The sequence below is a fragment of the Podarcis melisellensis genome, assembly GCF_964234715.1.
Source record: "Podarcis melisellensis genome assembly, chromosome: 15".
Lineage (NCBI taxonomy): Eukaryota > Metazoa > Chordata > Lepidosauria > Squamata > Lacertidae > Podarcis > Podarcis melisellensis.
Genome location: NC_138532.1, coordinates 24,649,051 through 24,671,475, shown reverse-complemented (window position 1 = coordinate 24,671,475; position 22,425 = coordinate 24,649,051). Strand labels below are relative to the sequence as shown.

Here is a 22,425-nt window from a genome sequence, read left to right as displayed (position 1 = left end):
GTATTCAAAAGTCAGTTCCTATAAAGTTACAAGCAAAACCTAGACACCCTTGCTATTTATATGTTTGAACGCTTTTCCAGAGAAAGGTAGTTGCAAGGGATAGCCTTTCGTCCAGATGTAGAGCTGGGTCATGTCATCACCAAGGGGCAGCTTTCTGGTGTGGGTTGACTGTCTGGGGGGCGCTGTTAGAAATACATCATTTGTGGGATTCCATTATGTTTTGTTCTGTTACTTATTGTTTGTAAGCGCTTTGGGATTCGTTTGAATTAAATCAAATCAAATCTGAATAGCTCAACGTCCCTGATTCTCCCCCCCCCCAAAAAAACCCCTCAGGCCCACACTACTTTGAAGGATAGTACAATAATGGCGCAACTGCTGAAATTCTATGTTCTAAACTGATGGGGTGAGTCAAGTCTAACCTACCTCGCAGGGCTGTTATGAAGATGAAACGGGACAGCCCCAAACAAATACCATTGAGCTTTGAATTGTGGTTGGGAATACTAATATGATAATATGAGGTGCCTTCTGATTTCTCCTGTGGTTTCCTCTCCCTTTGTATAGTCTAATGAGGACCAAGCAGCTCATCAGAATGAAGCAACATAATAGAAAGAGACAAATCTACGCCACCCCCTCATCCCCAACAGAGTCTCTTTCCCACAGCGGCTGGCTCTCCGCTCATATTTTATTCCAGTCACTTGTATTAGCATTAAGTAATGGAACAGAAGCTCCGTTTGTGTGTGAAAATCAATGTTTCACACAGTAGTGATTTGGCATCGTGGCTGAAGTGAGAACGTGGCCTGTGTATAACATTTATTGCAAATGGGCTTGCTTGTCTAGTTCCACATTTCAAATGGGCTCTCAGCAGGGATGGCAGATTAAAAGGCCAAGTGTTGTTATAATGCAAACACAGCAGTTCACCTGGGTACAGGGGGAGGTTTCTGAGACCTACAGTGACATCAAATGCCTCCTTATGTAAGGGATATTTGAGGCAACTGCTAAAGGAAGAATCGTTTCGAACCCTGTTTGCTTTTGGTTGACCCTTCTCTCCAGAGAAATACAGCCCTGCACGGGACCTTGGGCGGCGGCGGAGGATGGGAGAGAGTGGCTGGGGTGGCAAAGCTTAAGTTCTTTTATTTAGCGTATACTTGGGGGTTTTGTGTCAGCATCACTTGGGAAAGTTCTCTTTCTATTCACTTGTTATGTTTCCTTGGTGGTGAGAGAGGTTGAGGTAGGCTAGGGTGTGGTTGATCATCTTTGGCTGGCTGAAGTGGGATTTGTTTGTGCTTGGGTGAGGGGGTTTGTTGGGTTAAGTTAGCCATATTGAATCATATGCTGTCAGTGGGTTATGAGCTCTTTCTAGTGTGTGGGCATTGTTATCTTGGAAGGTGTTCAGTAGGGCCAGTTCTGGGTGTCTTCTAGTACCTGTTTACAGTAGTTCTTTTGCTTATTTCTGGTGTGACTGTGCACACTACTTTTCTGACTGGGTCCTCGATTACTTGGTTTGGTGGGATCTACTGGTTCAGACACAGCATACAGTATGTCTGAGAAAGCCCCACAAGGGATCATGGGGAAGAGGTGCAAGGAAAAAAACTGTTGTGTCCATGGTCCTGAATGGGGTAACTGTGCCCCTGAAGGACCAGGTGCGCAGCCTGGGAGTCATTTTGGACTCACAGCTGTCCATGGAGGCGCAGGTCAATTCTGTGTCCAGGGCAGCTGCTTACCAGCTCCATCTGGTATGCAGGCTGAGACCCTATCTGCCTGCGGACTGTCTCGCCAGAGTGGTGTATGCTTTAGTTATCTCACACTTGGATTACTGCAATGCGCTCTATGTGGGGCTACCTTTGAAGGTGACCCAGAAACTACAACTAATCCAGAATGCGGCAGCTAGACTGGTGACTGGGAGTGGCCGCTGAGACCACATAACACCGGTCTTGAAAGACCTATATTGGCTCCCAGTACATTTCCGAGCACAATTCAAAGTGTCGGTGCTGACCTTTAAAGCCCTAAACGGCCTCAGTCCAGTATACCTGAAGGAGCATCTCCACCCTCATTGTTCTGCCTGGACGCTGAGGTCCAGCGCTGAGGGCCTTCTGGTGGTTCCCTCACTGTGAGAAGCCAAGTTACAGGGAACCAGGCAGACGGCTTCACAAGGACCCCTTCCTTCCTTCTGCCCCAGTACCTGAGGGTCGTCACGTCTCTCCAGGGATCTGGCCAGAACAAAGTGTATGTTTGGGAAAGGCCCCCTCCCTGCAAAGAAAATGGAGGAATCAGCAGGCGCTTGGCTCCCAGCCATGCTAGCACCAGTCTGGCACATGAGGGTGGGGGACACGGGAAGGAAGCATTCCTGTAGTATAGGGCACTCAACTGACATTTCAACCTACCTGAACTCTGAGGCTTTCCCCCCTTGTTCTGGACTGCCTCTCTCCTAAGGAAGATGCAAGCTCTTGCTGGAAGCTACTGGTGGGGAGAGTGTTCCTATGATTCCCAAATGTTTCAGAAGCATCTTTTTGTTCCTTTAGCTGCTTGATATAATCATAGCATGGCAGAGGTGGAAGGGATCCCAAGGGTCATCTAGTGAAACCCCCGGCAATGCAAGGATCCTGCCCACAGCCAGCCCTAGCTGGGCTTCAAACTCCAGCCTTCTGGTTACCATTGCAATTCTGCATGGTGTGGAGAAAGGGGAGAGAGAAATGTGTTGCTTACACTCTCATAACACTGATATGAGATCCACACCATGCAGCCTTTTCAATAACTAAAGTCTAAAGGGCTGTCACATAGAGCAGTGTTTCCCAACCTTGTGCCTCCAGCTGTTTTTGAACTACAACTCCCATCATCCCTGACTATCAAGACCAGTGGCAAGGGATGATGGGAATTGTAGTTCAAAAACAGCTGGAGGCACAAGGTTGGGAAACACTGACATAGAGGATGGAGCAAGCTTGTTTTCTCCTGCTCCAGAGGCCCTTAGGGCCTGAAGCAGTGACTCTCCTTCCTTGGAGGTTTTTAAGCAGCGCTTGGATGGCCATCAGCCATGGATCACCTAGTTGAGATTCCTGCAATGCAGGGGGTTGGACTAGATGACCCTCAGGATCCCTTCCAACTCTACATTTCTATGATGCTATGTATTTTGTTTTGTTGTTTAAGAAAATCTTTATTAATTTTCACATAAACAAATATACACGGATTACATAACATATAAAACAGAAAACAATACAAAATAATAGAAACAATGAAATAAGAAAAGATAAAGAAACAAACATAAACAAATACAATATATTACACTTACATGACAGATTAAAATATATAACTTCCAATAATTCACATTATACTACTTGTATTATCTGTATTCCTTGCACAGATTCGTATTATTGTGTTTTGTATATAGATATATAATCCACTGTTGTATTTTATGTAATTCTTGGTTACCAGTATCACTCTATTTCTGCAAGTATCTTATTGTTCGTACAGTACATTATTAAGTATTCTTTAAATATTTTCCATTCCCTATATACCTTTTGATTTGACACTTGATGCTATGTTTTAAAGAGCATCCAATGCACCTTTAAAGCACATGACTTTCCCCGAAATAATTCGTGCCATTGTGGCTTCCCTCTCACAGACCTACAATCCCCAGAACCCCTAACAAACTACAATTCCTAGGATCCTTTGGGGGAAGACACCTGGTTTTTAGAACAGGGATGCAGAACCTGCAGTTTGCTCACCCCCATTTCCTAGGAACCAGAAATGGGAAGTGCAAGTTCTTCTAACAGTATGGTTACAGGGAGCAGCATGTATGAAATATTGAATGTAATAGGGTTATTAAGGTAACTGTGTCAGAATTATCATAGGAATGTTAAGGAGGAAGGGAGGGGGAAAGAGAGATTGTGGAATTCTGGTGGTGAGTGATGATTGGATGAGGAGTTGAAAGGGAGTTTGAATGTGAGGCAGTTGAGAGGCAGTTGAGAGCAGGGGGTTCTGGAGGGCGTGGTTGGGCAACTAACTATTCAGTTTAGGATCAGTAGTCTAGTCATCATTTTTGTAATAAAGCAGCATGTACAATAAAGAGAATTTGAGGCCATAAGCTCAGGTACACACGCCATCCTACAATCATTTAGAGAATCATCCATACAGTCTCCTTTAGTGAGGGTGCAGTATCTAGGATCTGGACCAAACATTGATATTTTTATTTTTGCTCTTTTCTAGTTTCATAGGTTTATGTTCTGGTTCTAATGATGTAATAGGGGTTGGGGCTCTTTAAATACTGGGGGCTGCCACACACTCCTTTTCTTCTTAAAAAAATAATAATTTCCCCTCGTTTTCAAAAGCACATGCATTGTCTCCTTCTTCAGGTTCTTCAGTTACATTTCTTGTGAGACATTGGTGTTATATGCAGTATAGGGTTGGGAAGAAAGGGGGACCTCATCGTGCAGATTATCATGAACTGAGATTTCAGTTTGCAAGTGGAGTATGAAAGCAAACACAAATGGGAAAGAAGTCTGATGCTGCCTCAATAAACCTCAGTTAGCCATAAAAAAGCTGATGGGAAGCCATCACAATGCAGTGTATGCAGCAAAACTTGAAAGGAAACTCAGTTTGCCACTGTGAGGCACTTCTTGGCTTAGTCGTATCAATAATTCTCTGCAAATACAAAACAAAAACAAAAACAATTGTCTAAAGAAAGTTGACAAAATCAAACTCTTTCCTCTCCCTTTTGTGGCCAATGAATCTACACCTTGAAAGAGAGAAAGAAGAAAGAAAGAAAGAAAGAAAGAAAGAAAGAAAGAAAGAAAGAAAGATCACAGGGAAGAGAGTTGGCTATTTTTTTTATGGCTAGTTTAAATGACTTTGGTACTGTTATCACACATTGCTTTTTTAAATTTTTCAGATGGAATTGCAATACTCTCTGTCATGTTTCCTCCTCGCAACAAACCTGCAAACCATTTTTCAGATAGGAAACTAAGGTCTAGAGATAGCAACTGGTCCAAGACCTCACAAAGAGCATATGGAAGAGGGAAGACTTGAAAACAGCTCTCCCAAATGGACAGTTTTCTAATTCTTGGCTCTTGAGGTGCAGCAGAGCCTCAAGTCAAAATCTGCTCATTTCTTTGTGCAATCATATTTCTGGAGTGTCCATTTTTATGTGTGCTGTGGACAAGAGCCAGAATAGCGGTTATTCAGTCTTAGCTCCACCATTAGATCTTGTAAACATTGAGATCAGATGTGTTTACACTGTCTGTACTCCAAAAAGTGGGTCTTTGGGATGCAAATGACTATTGCTGCCTGTAATTGTATACCTAACCCTGTAAGGAACTGCATGTTAGATGCTACTAAAATAGATCAGTTTTGTTAATCTTTCTCTACAGTTCCTAACTTTTTAATATTTGATGAGATTTCAAGGGCCAGCAGCCTTACACTTATTTAATTTTGTTTATTTGAAAGTTTTATATCCATAATGGGAGAAGTGGAAATCGGCATGTAAGACTTAGCTAATAATATTTCCTACCTAGCTCTCATTTCTTCATATTTTTTTCCTTATCCATTGACATTGTTATCATACACCCTGTTGAACAGGCAAACGACCCTGGCTTTATCTTCAACTGTCTCTGGGCTGAATTTCTCTCTCTCTCTCTCTCTCTCTCTCTCTCTCTCTCTCTCTCTCTCTCTCTCTGTCTCTGTCTCTGTCTCTCTCCCTCCTTTGTTCTCCATAGTCAGTCCCTTGCCAAGTGATGTTGCTTCTCCCGTTACAACTTGTACAAAATGGCTGAATAGTTTCATTTCGTCATATGAGGTATAAAAACATCCTTATGATCAGGTCTGTTTTCCCTGAGACTATAGTTGTTAATTGACATCATTCATATTTGGATCCTTTTTATCAGATAGGTACATAAAATCCTATTTTATTCTTAGTAAGCAATGCTTAATTTCTAAAATAAGATATGCTGGACCTCAAGACTTTCAAGAAATAATGTATTTTGATTTAGAGTCATTTCTCCATAAACTGAGATGTGTGGTGATTAGTTCTATTTTTAATCAAGGATAAGCTAAAAGAATGGCACACTGCACATGCTCAAAGTCACTCTTTAGAACTGTTTCTCATATTGCAGGGTTGAAGTGCTACATAGAAAAAAAAATCAGGTTCTATAGGACTCCTGTCCCAAATGGCCATTTGACGCATTATGTTGTCTTTGATGAGTATCTATTATGAAAAGAAACATGAGGAACACATGAAATGTGACTAACCCCTAATTTGTAAAAATATGTGCTTCTTACAGAAAGCCAGGTTTAGATGCAACTTTCCTTCATGCCTATACTGGGTCTGTATTTTGGATTATTTGGTATTTACTGATTTGTTCTGATTTGTTGCTCTTTTATGGTATGTATTTCAGGTTCTATTTTATAAGATACTCTTGAATCATTTGGGTGCTTCTAGATAGGGGTTTACTGTGAGCTCAGTGCTTATCAAGGATGCATTTATTTATTTTTGCAGCACCATTTTGATGGTATCATTGCCATCAAAATGTCAGCCTGTAATTTCCCACTCCCTCATTTAATCCAGATTTATTCTTTCCAGGGAAATCAGGGTGGGTGGGATGATTAGTTAACACACACACACACACCTTAAGCTCCTCATTGGAAACGCCCTTTGTGTAGAGAAGTGAGATAAAAGTAATTAACTAAACCATATTAAACATCTAATTTCTTCTGAAAAGGGTCCTGTGATGCTCTGGAATAAGTTTTAGGATGATATTCAAACTAATTTTTTACAATTATTAGTTGCTTCCTATGAAGCATCTCAAAGCAATGCCACAATAAAGGACAATGAAACATAGAGGGGGCAACAACTATTTTACATATAAAAACAATTTAAACAATTTCAAGTCAAGTACACAAGCTCTTTTGTGTTATTCTAAATATGCATGTGTGTGATTTATTTTTTAACTCTACACATGCACGATTAATATTAATATCCTTAATAACAAATAGCAAAAGCGCCCTAACCAGTTCTCACAGTCTACTTTCCCTAAGTTCCTGGTCACTTTCTGGGGCGGACCTAGCATCTCTTGTCACCTGGATACTGTTTCGATGGTACCTTCAACCACTCGCTTCGACTCCGTTACTCCCCTCGACCCCAGGGCCCAGGCTCCCAAACCGTTTCCTTGTGGGAGGTGGGGGGGGGGTTGGAAGAAACAAACAAACAGACCCATGGAGCTAACCGCCGCATCCATCCTTTCCAGGCTTCTCTTGCCCCTCCGCGCGACTGTGGATGCGGTTGCCGAGGCAACGGAGCCCCAGCATCTCTTGTCTCCTAGCAACCGTTGCCCGAGCAGCCGAGCGCTACTAAGGCGGGCATCTCCCGCTCGCTCCCTCCTTCCCTCCTTCCCTTTCTCTCCTCCCACCCGGCGCTGGGACCTGGCCAGACGGGGAATGCGCAAGCTCCGGCCCGGCCAGGCGGACGGCTTAGTTGCATCCCCATCATGGCGCTCAGGCGGCGGGCGCTCCTTCTCCTGCTGTTGCTTCCCATGTTCCGTGAGTCTCGCTCGGCTGGGGAGAGGGAGAGGTCCGGGGTTTGGGGGCGGCGGGGCTTTGCCTAGAGGGACCCCGGTTTTTATTTGCGGGGGGAATAACGAGGCTGAGCGGTTTGCAGCGGGGTGGGGAGATCATACTTCAGCCCCCTCCCCCGCCCATCATTGTTTTCAGCAGCCACGAGTTGGAAATTTGAAGGGGCGGGGGTGCCTGGCTGCTGTGCAAGCAGGGCGGGGGGCATGCGTGAGATTTGCACCCTTCCCATCATCGAGGAGCGAAAGCTGCCTGGGACAATAGAGGCTATTGAGGGTGGCTTTTGCATTCACAAATGTGTGGCTTGGGGAGGGTTTTTTTAAGGGTGGGGGATGTTGAGTTTTGCAACGGAGAGGGCAGCAACATTTATTCAAACTAGAAAGGAGGGATGAAAGGGAAAGTTTTAGCCCACTTTTTTAAAGTGGTGAGAGAAAGTCTCCCCCCTCCTTTTTTTGGTGGTGCTCTGTGCTGATAAGACCGTACTTAAAAATAAGATGTTGATGTCTGTGTGGTATAGAACCTCACAGCAGCTTTGGAGTAAAAGACATTGTACTAACAAAGTATTTAAAAGTGAACGGGGTGTAAGGTTTGGAAACATTTCCGCAGCTGAGAGTCCCCTGTCCCTCCGCATATTTATTACACTTAAAAATGTGTTTATCTATTTAAAGTGCTTTGATCCTGCTTTTCTGCCCCCAAAGGGCTCCCAGAGCTGCTTACAAATGTCAAGGATGAGATAGTCTGCCCTTGGGTTTATAATCTGAAAAACACTGAGACAAAAGGGAAAGGGTTTTTTTGGGGGGAGGGGGGGGGTTCCCTGCACTTAGAATAAAGTACTAACAAAGATTCTCCCTAGCTCAGTCCCATCCCTAGCTCATCCCATCCAAGTAAACAGATATCTGAAGAAGTGTGCATGCACACGAAAGCTCATACCAAGTTGATCTCTAAGGTGCTACTGGAAGGATTTTTTAAAATTTTGTTTTGACTATGGCAGACCAGCAGGCTACCTACCTGTAGTTATTTTAGGGTTGGGGTAGGGGGTATGATGAAAGTGACTAGACTTTGTTTTAGTACAATACAGGTAGAAAAAAGTAAATTGTGGGTCACCATTTTTATAAAAGTTACGTGTCCCTTTTAAAAATTGGTAATAGCACTCATTACTCCCATCTGCATGTAATTTTTTTTGTATGTGTATTCAAAATATATGCACACAAAAACCCCAAGATTTAATTATAAAATAAGATGGAAAGGCGTGTTTTTCCCCCTCCCCAATCCAATGACTTGTTTTTTGTCTTGGTACCTTTGAAGAATATGACACCCCAATAAGAAATAAGGGAACTTGCTTGCCTAAAACTCTCTCCATAACTCAAGCACCACCCCCACCTTTCTAGAGGATGAGGGAATCAGGAATGTGATGGTTGGCCAGGCAGGCAGGGTTGATACTGGATCCTATTCACTTGGCAACAGAGACACCCTTTGTTCTTGGAGCCCCACGCAAATGTTTGCAGCTTTAATTGCAAAAACATTTGTTAATTCCATTCACGAATGAGTTGAGTTGGGACTTGCTTGTCGTCTGGCTATTAATAAAGGCCCCAGGGAGGGAGTTGGAGAGTGGCAGTCACTGTTTGGGGGAAGGGGGGTCTCTCTCAACCATTTGTGTCCTCACCCCCAGACAGACAGACAAAATAGAGATAAGTGTGGTGTTTTTAATCCTGCTTCTTACATCGAAATCATTCTGTGTAGGAAGTAATACTTATCTCCTGTGTAAATTATTGCTTATGATAACCACACACAAACTGCCAGAAAAACACACAATCTCACATAGGTTTCTTTCTACAAAGAAATGCCCCTCTGGAGTAGGCATTTTGAAGGGTAGCGCTCGTAGCGCTCAAAGATCTTCTGATACCACTTTTCCAAACTTTATTTCAGTTTTTGCAGTCTGTTATGCCTTTGGTCTGGGACAGTAACAACAGTTTAAATAACACATCTGAGCTTATTTGCAAAACAGCTGTGAAATACCAAAATGTGTCTGTTACAGACTGTGGAACAAGTTATAAAAATTCTGACTGATACCAGATTGGCGCATATAGCATTCAGCACTCATAGTTCTTTACAGAGTGGCATTAAAAGGTTCATGCCCTAAGGTCTTTACAGTGTGAATTGCAAACATCAGTAAACGTCAGGCAGTTACTGAACATGGGACCCACATTTGCCATTATTTGAAGATCTTCACTAGCTTTTTTTCTGGACAGAATTAGAGGTGCTAGTTTTAACCGCCCCCATGATCTTCACATGAAGGTCAGTATACAAATTTAATAAATAAAATAAATAAAAATAAAACCAATGCAGCTCTAAATAAATCTAAAACCAGTTTTTCTAAACAACTACCTTCTCCCATAAAACTTGCATTTCGCTAGAATCATCGCTCCTGCCCTGGAGGATATTGGAGACAGAGCATTCCCTGAATCTTCCAATTTTAATTGGAAAAAAGTCTGGGGAGGGGGGGAGTTATATCTGTGTACGTAAATTAGAATGATTTGCCTAGGGTAATTTGCAGCAAAATATTTTCAGTTTGCATCAAAACAGATTCTGATACCACGGTTGTCTAATATTGCATTTGAAGCCTTTCCTTGTCACTACTGACCTTATGAAATGGGGGGGGGGGATCAATGGAAAAATAAAGGACTGGGGGGGAACCCCCTCAATAATTCTATGCCACATTACTGAATCGTTTTTAGTTTGTTAATTCTGGAATTTAGGATTCTTTTTTGTTAGCTGCCTTGAAGACTGAATCTGACAAAAAGACAAGAAATGTGGGTCTGTGTGTATTATCTATGTGCATACTATACATGTATGTATTTTAAATAAAACATCTACATTCCCAACAAAGGACAGTGACATAGAGGAAAGAGAAGATAAGGGATGAATCCAAGAAAATTAATAAATTGAAATAGGTATACTGTATACTAATTTTCTGCTTACCAGTCTAAAAAACCAGTTCACAACAATAAAACAAATAGCACTCTAACAGTGGAATCTTATACATGTCTGTTCAGAAGCAAGACCCACTGAGTTCAATGAGTTTTACTTCCAAGTAACTATGCATAAGATTGCAGCCTAAATCACAGTGTGCTATAATAATCAAAACAGCAAAATACAGACCGCAGCAATAAAACAATAAAGTAACCAACATCATCTAAAAATCTATTGCTGCAGCAGGCCTTTACATAGAAGCTTGAAAAAACAATTGAAATAAATTTAAATATGGACAGCCAGCAAAACCATTAAAAATAATAGGTGAAATAATTATTTTTTAATTAGGATACTAGTATAGTCACTTACTTTAATGCTAGATTTTTTTTGTTTTTAGATATGCTGTAAGCCACCCAGAGTGGCTGGGGAAACCCAGCCCAGATGGACAGGGTATAAATAAATTATTATTATTATTATTATTATTATTATTATTATTATTATTATTATTATTATTATTATGGTGGGGGCTCCTGAAGAAGGCACTACGTTTCAGATCTCAATGGATCAGATGAGTTCACATAGAAGAAGGTCCATGCATATGTCAGGCTTTTGGGTTCAGTTTGGGATAGAGATTATGTATTCACAGAAAAAACAGATTTTGAGGAGGGATTTGAGGGAACAGAGAGACACAACCATATACATAACCATCACAACCACATTAAACCATAAAAGCAATCAAGTGGAGGAGGACTTTGTGTCACCGTGTCCAAGAGGAATTCTGGGTTATCAGGCTAGATCTGATGAAGCTGGTTTATATATTTCCTCCCGTATGGGGGATCAGCCAGTGTATGCTCCTCATTTCCAGCAGGTTCTGCAAAGCGCTGAACAGAGCCTCAGTTGAATGTCTGCTACCTCTCCCACATTCCATCTTGTGATTAAATGCAGACACCATCCATGGCTCCAATTGTCACATTCTTTTCCAGCATCTCACCCTTGTTTTATATAGCACCTAGCCAAATTAAGAGTTCTGGAGAACTTGAAAGCTTGCATATATTATTCTGTCACAATTTGGTCAGCCAGACAAAAAAATACAGCCCTAATGTGGCTTTTGGAATTTTACCTAAATTCTGTCTCTCCTCTGTCAAGATTCTTTAAAAATGTTGAGTACTACTAGAACTACTACATCCTCCTCTCCATGGGAGTAAATTTTACTGAATCCGTGAGACTCATCTCCAAGTCAACATGCGCAATGTTCAAAGTGCTTTAGTGTTCTTTGCTTCTTTATAACCGCAAGACAGATAATTCAAGCCAAAAAGTGAGTGACTTGCTATAGCCCATTCCACACAACTTCTAAATGAAGTACAGTGGTACCTCGGGTTAAGTACTTAATTCGTACCAGAGGTCCGTTCTTAACCTGAAACTGTTCTTAACCTGAAGCACCACTTTAGCTAATGGGGCCTCCTGCTTCCGCGCCGCTGGAGCACGATTTCTGTTCTCATCCTGAAGCAAAGTTCTTAACCTGAGGTACGATTTCTGGGTTAACGGAGTCTGTAACCTGAAGCGTATGTAACCTGAAGCGTATGTAACCCGAGGTACCACTGTAGTGATTTTTATGGGGTGTCCTATACTTAAAACCAGCTGTTTGGCCACTGCCCTGCACTCCTAATTTCTTATAACCCCACCAAGTCCTCAACCTTGGGACAGAATCATCAGTGAGGATTTGCATCCTATGGTGTGCTAAGATAGTTGAGAGTCATGAAATTCTCCAGAGTCACAAGTGGGTTTTGTGCCTACAAAGGTCTTTTTGTAGCGTTGTAGTAAGGATATCTTGAGAGTCGCTGCAACCACCCCCTTTTTTAAATAAGTAACATCCAGCTGTCGTTCAAGCAAGCAAATGCTCCAAGCCAGCTGTCTAGGCCCGTGGAAGCTTTTTGTGGGGTTGTAGATTTTAGACTTTCAGACTTCTCAATTGGGAAGGGGGACTTGAATGCCAAGAATGTCATTAGGGCAAGGAGCTGCATGCATCATTAATGTGCAGTAACCAGGGCAGTTGCATGCAAATAGAAACTCATCGAGCTGAGCCAAAATTGGGCGTTTCAAATGGCAAGTTCAGTAACATCCTTTAGGCAGGATTTGGTGTTTTTCATCCAGCAGTAAATAACCAGCAACTTCGTCAAACCGTAAGAGAAGCATCTGTGCGTTCCTCTTGCCTGGGTCCACTCTACAGCTGTTGGCAAAGAATGTGTGATACTAGCAAGCTGCCTCTCCCTCTTGACATTTATCGCAACTGTTTTTTGTTGCTCAAATACGCCTCGATTCGTGGAGAGGTGTGTGTAAGTGTGTGCAAACACTGCCCATGTCTCTTTCCTTCTCTGTGCTGAAAGTCAAGTGACCCAGCTATGAACTTTGATTCCTTTCTTTCTTTCTTTTTTTGACCCGTCTTTATTAATATTGCCCAGGATTAATGTTGCATTGTCTGGATCCCAGTGGTGGTGGGTTTACCTCCTTGACGATTCCATTGGCATGCTTATAATTTGAGCTATAAATAACCGCTGCTTTGCTTACCAAACAAAGTCTGTGAGGTTTTGAAGTATAAATATACTTCTTTCCAATTCCCAAGTTCATTTGGGTCAACTGTGGTTCACTTAAGGCTCTTCTGCTGTCCATTTAGCCGTCCCTTTTTCAAGTTTTAAAAGTGGTTTTCAGATTTTCTCTTTTCAAGTCAACTTTCCCCACATCACATCCCAGTGAGGAGTTTCTCTGGATAGTACTAGAAATCCCCAGTTCTGTTCACAGCTGTCCTTTGTGATGATCCATCAAGGCTATAGGGTGCAGTGTCCTCCTGAGCAGCAAAGTGTTGCCATGAGGGATGTAAGAAGGCAGCAGTTTCCATTCCGACCTGTATTTGTCACAACCGGCGCTGTTTCCCTTCGTGCCTCATAGATCTCATCAAACTAATAGTGCACCTAGAAGGCACCCAACACTGCCAAACCACTGTGTACAGTGGAACCTCGGTTGTTGAACGAACGTAATCCATTCCAGAAGACTGTTCGACTTCTGAAACATTTGACAACCAAGCTGCAAAGGGCTGCCTGCAATGTCCATTGAGAAAACTGAAAAACATGCAGCCGAAGCCATTCAACTTCTGAGGCTTGCTCAAAAACGGAAATGTTTGGCTTCCAAGATGCTCAAAAACCTAGGTACCACTGTATTGGGACACGTTGGTAACAATGAGCATGAGTTGTTGTAGTCAGTGGTGGGAGAGTGTCTACCATCACTAATCTTCTCGTTGAGTAACCCTTGATACACTGCCAAGCAACACCAGCATTCTCTGGGACACGGTTTGAAAAACCACTGGGGTAGAACAATGGTGAGTTGTTTGTACTAACTTTTGCTCTTTAGCAAACCGCATCTCTTCTTTGGCATTCTTTGCAAACTCCCTTTATTTTTGTGCATGTGTGTTGAGGCAGAACTGGATGCTGCTGTAAATTTAGAAGTAATGTTTCACAGCTGATTGCACCCATCCCCAGTAATCCAAGGAATGTCAGTGAATCATTCCCACCCCCACTCCGCAAAGCAGGGGTGAGCTGTAGTGTGGGGTTGGGGTGGGGGGAAGAGATAGGACACTCGATTCCCATAGGCCAGTAAGTGCTGATTCAAAATCCCCCACATTTTCTGTCTTCCCGTTATGCGAAACCATTTGTTGCAAAATGGTTTGGGGTAAACTAAATCTCTCTCTGCCTGAGATGCTGAACATTTAATGCTGTCTGGAGGCTTGTTTAGAAGTCGCATCCTATAAAAGCTGATGAAGCAAAGACACAAAATTAATTAACGTGGTTCCATTCTCAATCTGTTTCCTCTTCCAGCAGGAAGATTAAAAGCATAAGGCATATTTCTGTTGGAGAGGAAAACAACAACTCTGTGATAGGTTATCCCCAACCCAAACAATCTTCACAAGAGATTGCCGCCACTTGTCTTCACAGATTATGGGTGCCACAGCCGTTTGACCTATCAGACGAACAAAACAAGTAGAATAGCAAGGGGCTTATTGTAACTGTAATTTAATCATAGGTACATCATTCCATTGAAATAATTACACTAGGTATCTTATTTGTTTAAGTCAAAGCCAGCACAAGCACTTCTGGAAAAGACAATGTCAATGCACTATTGCCAAAGTACAACATAGGCCGATAGCAAAATGAGTTGCAGAATACTGAACGAGGATGTACTGATTAATTCAGGCTACTAAGTGGCAAAAATACATCATCTCAGATTTGCCATTCATGTGAAGCTCCTTTTGTTCATTGTGACGGACAAAACACTTCCCATAATGCGTTCTGATTATTATGGTCAAAGCTTCTGAAATATGGGTGATTCATAGAATGCAGAAGCAGGTGGCAGCTGAGCTTTCAGAGGCATGGAGAGCGGCTTCGGCTGTTCCTTGCTGATCAGGAGGACAAGAAAGCATAAGTTGTCTGTACTTTGTTTCCCTGCAAACTGCATCAGAAATGTATGCCCGAGCATCACTGCTGCCCAGTCAGTGTTCAAAACTCCCATTTTTCTAGGGACATTTTGCAACAGGGAATATCATTAGCTCGAGCAGTTTCTGAGCTCTGGGCGTGATACTGCGCCTAAGATTTCATATTAAAACTGCAGAGTGAAAGGAAAGGAGGACCTTCTCTGCCTCTCTATTTCCAAAAAAGAGAAGTTTTAAACCTATTATTTATGGGAAATCGCCAAAAAAATCAACACTTCCGATACGGGCTGCCATACGCCCGGGGTTTCCTGGACATTTTAGCTGGTTTTCAAAAATTCTGCCTGGACGCCCTTTTCGACGGACGAATCCCAGCTATGTCCGGGAAATTCCAGATATGTGGCAGCACTAGCCAAAATATAATTTAGAACATATTTTACTTTGGAAGCCAATGAGGTATTTATGATTTCTGAGTAACAACTAGTCCAATCCACTAGTCAGAGGCCTAGAGAGACCTATGAGGCCTTTCCTAGTGAACAGATAAGCAGCAGCCTCTGCCTGCCAGGGCTGGATTCTTTGCCCTGTTATGGAGGAAGGCCGAGACCAGCAATTCCTTGTTCAGATGGGCGCTGTTTGCCCTGCTGTAAAGGCTCTACTTCTTGTTGAGAAGTACAAGGTCTGGACACCCCATAAATGCAATTACACCCATCCCCCACATGTGGTGGGGGATAAGTTTGCATAAGCACTCTTAAGCATGACCTGCTGCAATTTAGCTTCAGCCTATCTGTGCACCCTGAATGTTGGTGACCTTGTTTGCAGTTACCCATCTTGGTTTACCCTGGTCTCCCTAATCAAGTGTGTCTGGTTTTTTCTCTCTCCCCCTGTCAAAGTACACACCCCTATGAGGAACAGTCCCAGTGGATGCAACCTTTCAGTTTTGAGAAAAGATGAGTAAGACAGGACACGATAGAAGACTATAAAATTCTTCATGGTGTGGAGAAAACGGATAGGGAAAAGTTATTCTGCCTCTCCCATAATGCTAGTACTTGGGGACATCTGGCGAGGCCAAATGTTGGAAGGTTCAGAACAGACAAAGGAATGTACTTCTTAATGCAACTCATAGTTAAAAACTATGGAAGTTCCTCACGCAAGAGACAGTGATGACCACAAACTTGGATGGCTTTGAAAGGAGATTAGACAAATTCATGAAGGATAAAGGCCGTCAGTGGCTACTGGCCACAGTGGCAATGCTCTACCGCCAAGTTGGAAGCAGCAATGCTGGAAGCCACAGGAGCAGGGAGTGCCCTTGGGCTCAGAACCTGCTTGTAGGTTTCTCAGAAGCATTGGGTTGGCCTCTGGGAGAACAGGATGTTGGACTGCATGGACCCCTGGCCTGATCCAGCAGGCTCTTCTTATGTTTTCACGTCCTCTATTTGAAGGGATCTCCAGTCATAGTCTATACAGGAAGACTTCCCAAATATTATTTCCTGCACAGTGACTAAAGGTACTGCAAAACCATCCCTATTGCGAATTTTTTGGGGGAAATACTTTTCTCCTCCCACCTCTAAGGCTGTAGTGTTTCTACACATCTTCCCCGGCCGTTTTTGAGTCCCCAAAGGATAATCCTCCAGAGCTTGGGGGAAAAAAAGACTGATAGGCTCAGCTTGGGGACATTTAAACAATCAGACATATGGTTACAAGCAGAATTTCTTAAGTCCTGCCAATGGCAGATGTAGGCACAAAGCCCCTACTCCCTAGCTGGGATTTCAATGTCAGGAAATGACAATGTGTGCTGGACGTTCCTTCCTTCTCTCTTCCAGTGCAAATTATTAGTTTGCTTAACAATGCACAAGGGGGGGGGGGCTTACATTGCAATATTGTAAGGGTCTGCTCAGAGGTGATTTCCATTTAATTAAACGCGACTTACTCTGCTGTCCGACTGCTGCTCTCTAGGTCTTCAAGCAGGAATCTTTTCCAGTCCTTCCTGGAGATGTTGGGGCCTGCACCTGGGACCATCCCCATGCAAAACAGATGCTTTGCCACTGAGCTACACCCAGCCTCATGCTGTGTGTGCAGTGTGCTGGCAACTCATCCACAGCAGTGGTTAAAATTAGCATTTCAAAATAAACACCCCTTTAACATTTGCAAATCAGTAGTGGCTGTTTTTATCCTTCATCTCAGAGAAATGACAACCTTTTCAACATGCATATAATTGCCTCCCAGTCATTTTTCTCTAAAAGATCTACTGAGTATTATACTTAGATGTTAGCTATGGCCACATCCCATTATCCGTTCCTTTATTGTGTTTTGCAGCCAAAATCTAGCTATATGGAATGTCCAGATGTAGAGGCAGCAAAACCCTCTGAATACTAGGTGCAGAGACAGCCTATAGGAGAGGGCTGTTGCCTTCCTGTCCTGGTTGTAGGTGTTCAGATATATTTGGCATCGACTGTTGAATACAGAACTGCCACATTTACGCGTTACACTAAACCAGAATTACTGGCTTACCCTGGTTTATTGTGAACATGCGACCCAATGGGAGTTGGGTGTGCTTAGGCTGGCGAAGAGAAGTCTGGAGCTGATACGACAGCCATTTTCAAATATCTGAAAGGCTGTCGCATGGAAGACGGAGCATGCTTGTTTTCTGCTGCTCCAGAAAACAGAAAATGCTTACATTCATTGGATGTAATGGATTCATCCAATGGATTCAAATGACAAGAAGTGAGATTTTGACTAAATAGTAGGAAAGACTTTCTGATACCAATCGCTGTTGGACAGTGGAACGTACTCCCTTAGAAGGTGGTAGTTTTTAAACAAGCGTTGGATGACCGTCTGCCTGAGATTCTTTAGCTGTGATTCCAGCATTGCAGGAGGTTGGCCTAGATCGCCTTTGGGGTGCCCTCCAGCCCTATGATTCCATGAAATCATACCCACTTTGCTGCTTAGAATGAGCAAGAGAAACAAAACCAGAAGTTGCAGTTAAGTTTGGTTTCCTGTCACATCTGGACCTGATGTCATGATTTGGTTCAAGCTAGGATTTGTAAGCCAATAACAAACTGGCTCAAGGCTGGCTGGCGATCCTTCCTGACTTGTTAAAGGAATAACAAAATGTGAACATCATAGTGACTCTATCTTAAGTGCAGTTTCCTGGTTTATTTCTCCTGCTTGTGCTGGGGAGAAAAAAAGCAGGAACGATTGAACTTTGTATACAACTGTAGTGCTCATTTACTAGTGATGTGTGGGTTTTTTTGGGGGGGGGGGAATCTTCCATTGTTCATATTTAAGAAAATGCAAATCATTGAAAATTGTTGGCACACCAATATATTTTAGCAACCTGAAGAATTGTGCATATACGCTGACTCACATCCTTCTTGTGATAATCACCTGGGGAAAAAAACATTAATTACAGCTTTGGAAATGTTAATCTTTCCTAATAATTGTACTTGTAATTGACAGCCATTCATTGTTATGAATGAACTTAAGACATAGCAAATCTTCTGTGTCAAAATTCAAGGAATGGAAAATTTTCTTCCCCAAATCACTGTCATTCACAAGAAGCCAGCAACCCTGACTTATCGCATGATGTGTGAACATACCCATTGATGGACTTTGGTCTGATTCATCAAGGCAGTTCTTACATTTGTGACCTCCTGTGATGTGTGAACAAACAGTTTTTTTTAGTGTGATATTTCATGTGGGTAGGTGTGGTTTTCTTTTCTTTTCCATAATAATACCTTGGCCTCTCATCTCTTGCAAAAGATCAGATTTCTGGAATAATTTCCCATCCTGGAACAGAGGAGTGGCGGCATAAAACTAATTATATTTTATTTGCCTCTCTTAAAATAAAAAGAGCACCAGAACTCTGTCCAATATATATATATCCTCTAGGCAGACAGGTATTTTAAAATTAACAAAGCTGTATTTATATATAACAGAGCAAATTTAGCCTGGGGAAAGATTTCATAGCTGGGTTGTCAACTCTAGGAAACAAGGCCTTGATCCTGCAGGTGCTTAAGAACATATGCCACAGTTAGTCATACAAGTTAATCTCAAAGGGGAACTATTCACTTAAGACTCACAAATTACCCCAAGACATCAGGCATGCAGATGAAAGTGAGGAGCATCTTGTGCTTAATTTCTGCATTCTGGGGTGCTGCTGTAGTAACATAAAATTTTAGCGACTGTGGACATTTATTTGTTATACAGGTGTCTCCGTCCCCCCATGCACAACCAACTCATGCACAACTGCATATATGTGTGGTGCCAGGAAGAAAACAAATTGATAGATTCAAACCAGGAAATGGCGGGAGACAGACAGCTGGAGAGTCTGAATGGCTCATGAGGAGACCCTCTCTGTAGCCTTAGGAGGACTTCAGTGAGGGCAAAGGAAGCCCCAGAGAGACTGGAGGTACAGCAGGGCTTTGTTTAGGCTGCTCAGCCTCCCTGCCTAGCAGCTGGCATGTGGGGTAGCGCAGCAGCAGCCACTTTTCTGTGAGTCCTCCAGCCAGCCCCAGATCTTCAACTCTAGAGAGTTGTGTGGAGAGAAAGTTGGAGAGCAGGAGGAAAATGGTGTTTTGGAGGCTTTCCCCACTTACACGGTTTTTGTTTATGCATGTGGGGCCTCAGAATGTAACCCTCACTATTCTCAAGCAAACGGAGCAGCAGAGGGAACTAGTGAAGACTGCAAGGACTTGTTTCGGGTCATGGTGACCCACATATATTGCTCTTTTAAATTACAGGCCAACACCACTGATAACCATAAAACACTAATGGGAAAACAAATTGGAAGATCAATTTCAACTCTGGGGCAAATCCAGGGTTTTTTCCCCCCAGCCAGAACTCACTGGAACTCAGTTCTAGCACCTCTCAGGTAGGTGCCATTGCTATTTTAAGAGAAAAAAATGAGACATTTATGGTGAGTTTTGGCACCTCTTTTTTCTAGAAAAATACCGGTAGCACTGAATAGATCCTTATTCCCAAGTGGCCTGACCTGGAAAATGTTGCCTCTTCAACTTTACCAAGCCAAATCAAAAACCTCTACCTCTTAAACAGTTGGAAGAGTAACCCTAAGGGCTTTTATACCCATGGTGGTTATGGCCTTCTGTTCTTTTGAAAAAAATAGTTGGGCTTTAGGTGGTCTGAGAACAGAAAATCCACAATAGCAATGACTGAATGACGGTGTTTTGTCAGGGATGATGGACACCTTGTGATCCTCCCAACTCCCATCAGCACCAGCCAGCCTGGCCAGCGGTCAGAAGTGATGGGAACTGAAGGACAATAGCAGATGGAGGGTTGCAGGTTCTGCATCCTGGAGTCACCAAAAAAAAAAAAAGGAAGGAAGGTGAACGGCGGATAGCAATCCCACTAGAGTGGAAGCACCTTAGCTGCTGCTGGACTTAATTTTATTGAGGTGAAATCGGGAGTTTTCCCTGCTCCTGTCCTGCTCTTGTTTTGAGGGAGGCAACAGAAGTTCTTCTCTAGCTTGCTGACTGGTATGTCCTCTAAGCCTTCCGTGGCCCAGGCCCTTTGTAATCCTTCCAGATGGAGGCTGTTTATCTTCGGAAAGCCTTGACTTTACAATGTAATGCTTTCGTTCTGCCATCAAGGAGGTGTAGAGGAATACCAGACTAGATTATCTCACTTGGCTGCTGAGGTAGCCTTCTGTGTGTTGCCTGCCTGGGGCCAGAGCGTGCCTCCCTTCTGTGGGTGTGTTGTGCATGACTCTCTGTGCGTGCTTGATGCTGGTTGCTAACGTGTTCCTCCTCTCTCTATAAAGGCTCTTCTGATATGCCAGACTCAAGGCCAGCTGTCCTCACCCAAAGTCCCAGCGTGATTTAATAAGCTTCTCTCCCACTTGGGGTTGGGAGAAGGGGGTGTGGATAAGCCCTTTGAAGTTTTCTTAAAAGAAAGGGAGGGAGCTGGAGAATTTTTTTTTTAAAAAAAATGAAACGCACACACTTCTGCTTTTCTGTGTCTGGTATAGAACACTTTGTACTGCATTCCCTCAAGCTGCGATTTGGTATCTGTGGGCTACTTTTTCACCGTTTTTCCTACTCTAGACTTCCTTTGCTTGTGGTTTGGTTACTAGCCCTGAGATAAGCAAGGGGTGGGTGCGAAGAATTACAAAAAACCCTTACTTATTCCTCTCTGCCAGATGGCCTCTTAACCAGAGAGGCCATCCTTATTTTATTTAAAGTGTGTGTACACCACATTTCAGTCTAAAAACGGCCACACCACTAAGGTGGAGATAGGAACATAGAAAGCTGCCAGACCGTTGATCCATTTTGCCCAGTATTGTGTGCACTGACTAGTAGCCACTCCCCAGGGTTTCAATGCTACCTGGAGGTGCTGCCAGGGCCCAAACCTGGGACCATCAGCATGTGCCACTGAGTTGCAGCCCTTCTCGCAAGCAAAATAGGAAGCTGCCTTCATATGGAGTCTGTTTGCTTATCCATCTAACTCAGAAGTATGTAAAATGGCAGGCAGGCTTTTTAGGGCTTCATAGCCTTTCCCAGCCCTACCTGGGGAATAGTAATAATAATAATAATTATAATTTTATTATTTGTACCCCACCCATCTGACTGGGTTTCCCCAGCCATTCTGGGCTGTTTCCAATAGATATAAGAACACAACGAAACATCGAACATTAAACACTTCCCTATACAGGGCTGCCTCCAGGGCTGCCTTCTCAAAGTTGTATAGTTACTTATCTCATTGACATCTCCGATGGGCAGCTGGTGGGTGGCTAAGAGAGGGACACCTGGTATAGAGCAGTGATTCCTTGAGTCATTGCATTGTTTCTTTATAATGGAGCCTCACAGCATCCCCTGTGAAAGGAAGATGGTGGGATGTTGCTACCTTACTGCGTCGCTTAATTCCACCACCACGACCCCTTTGCCGGTTGACTGCAATATTCCCACCCCTTTCCTAACTGGGCTCCTGTACTTTTGAACAGCTGCCTGACTGGGAGAAAGGCAGCAGCTGAAACATTCCCATTGCACCATCTGCATTCTGGAGATGGTTATTTTTTCAAAATAAAGACTTGCCCCATCACCCACTTTCATATTTTCCCATGAGCAATGGAATGTAAGATCTGCTGCTAAATCCTCTGTGGCAGCCCCTTGCTACTCCTTCAATGCCCTGCCCTGCTTTGTGCCACCTAACCCCAAATTTCCCTTTTATTTCGCCAGATACAGCCAGTAGCTGCATTGCACTGGCGTGCAGTTCTCTTATGTAGTGAGAATGCAGCTGTTTTGACATAATTTCTGTGTTAGTGCTAGGAGGAACTCCTGCTCCAGCGAAGGAAGGGTTGCCAACATTTTCCTAGCTCTTCAGCTTGGTTTTTAACAGCAGCCTGCAACATAGAAGTTTATAGAACAAAGCTTTTCCTGGCATGAGGATAAAATAATAAGGAAAGCTTAAAGTTC

The 22,425-nt window shown here is 43.1% G+C and overlaps 1 protein-coding gene and 1 long non-coding RNA gene across 2 annotated transcripts in view; both read left to right on the top strand.

The window, feature by feature from the left end:
- Positions 1-2,162: 2,162 nt before the first annotated feature.
- On the top strand, positions 2,163-5,823 carry LOC309357707. The gene is made up of 3 exons (XR_014163175.1): positions 2,163-2,769; positions 2,923-4,084; positions 4,883-5,823. It is a non-coding gene; the product is annotated as an uncharacterized lncRNA (long non-coding RNA).
- A 1,513-nt stretch (positions 5,824-7,336) lies between these two features.
- The window catches only part of JAM3 (junctional adhesion molecule 3), a 40,380-nt gene continuing 25,291 nt past the window's right edge, over positions 7,337-22,425 (top strand). Inside the window, exon 1 of the mRNA XM_081890009.1 lies at positions 7,337-7,524. Coding sequence (XP_081746135.1) covers positions 7,473-7,524 — 52 coding nt within the window. The 5' untranslated portion in view covers positions 7,337-7,472. The remainder of the gene's footprint in view (positions 7,525-22,425) is intronic.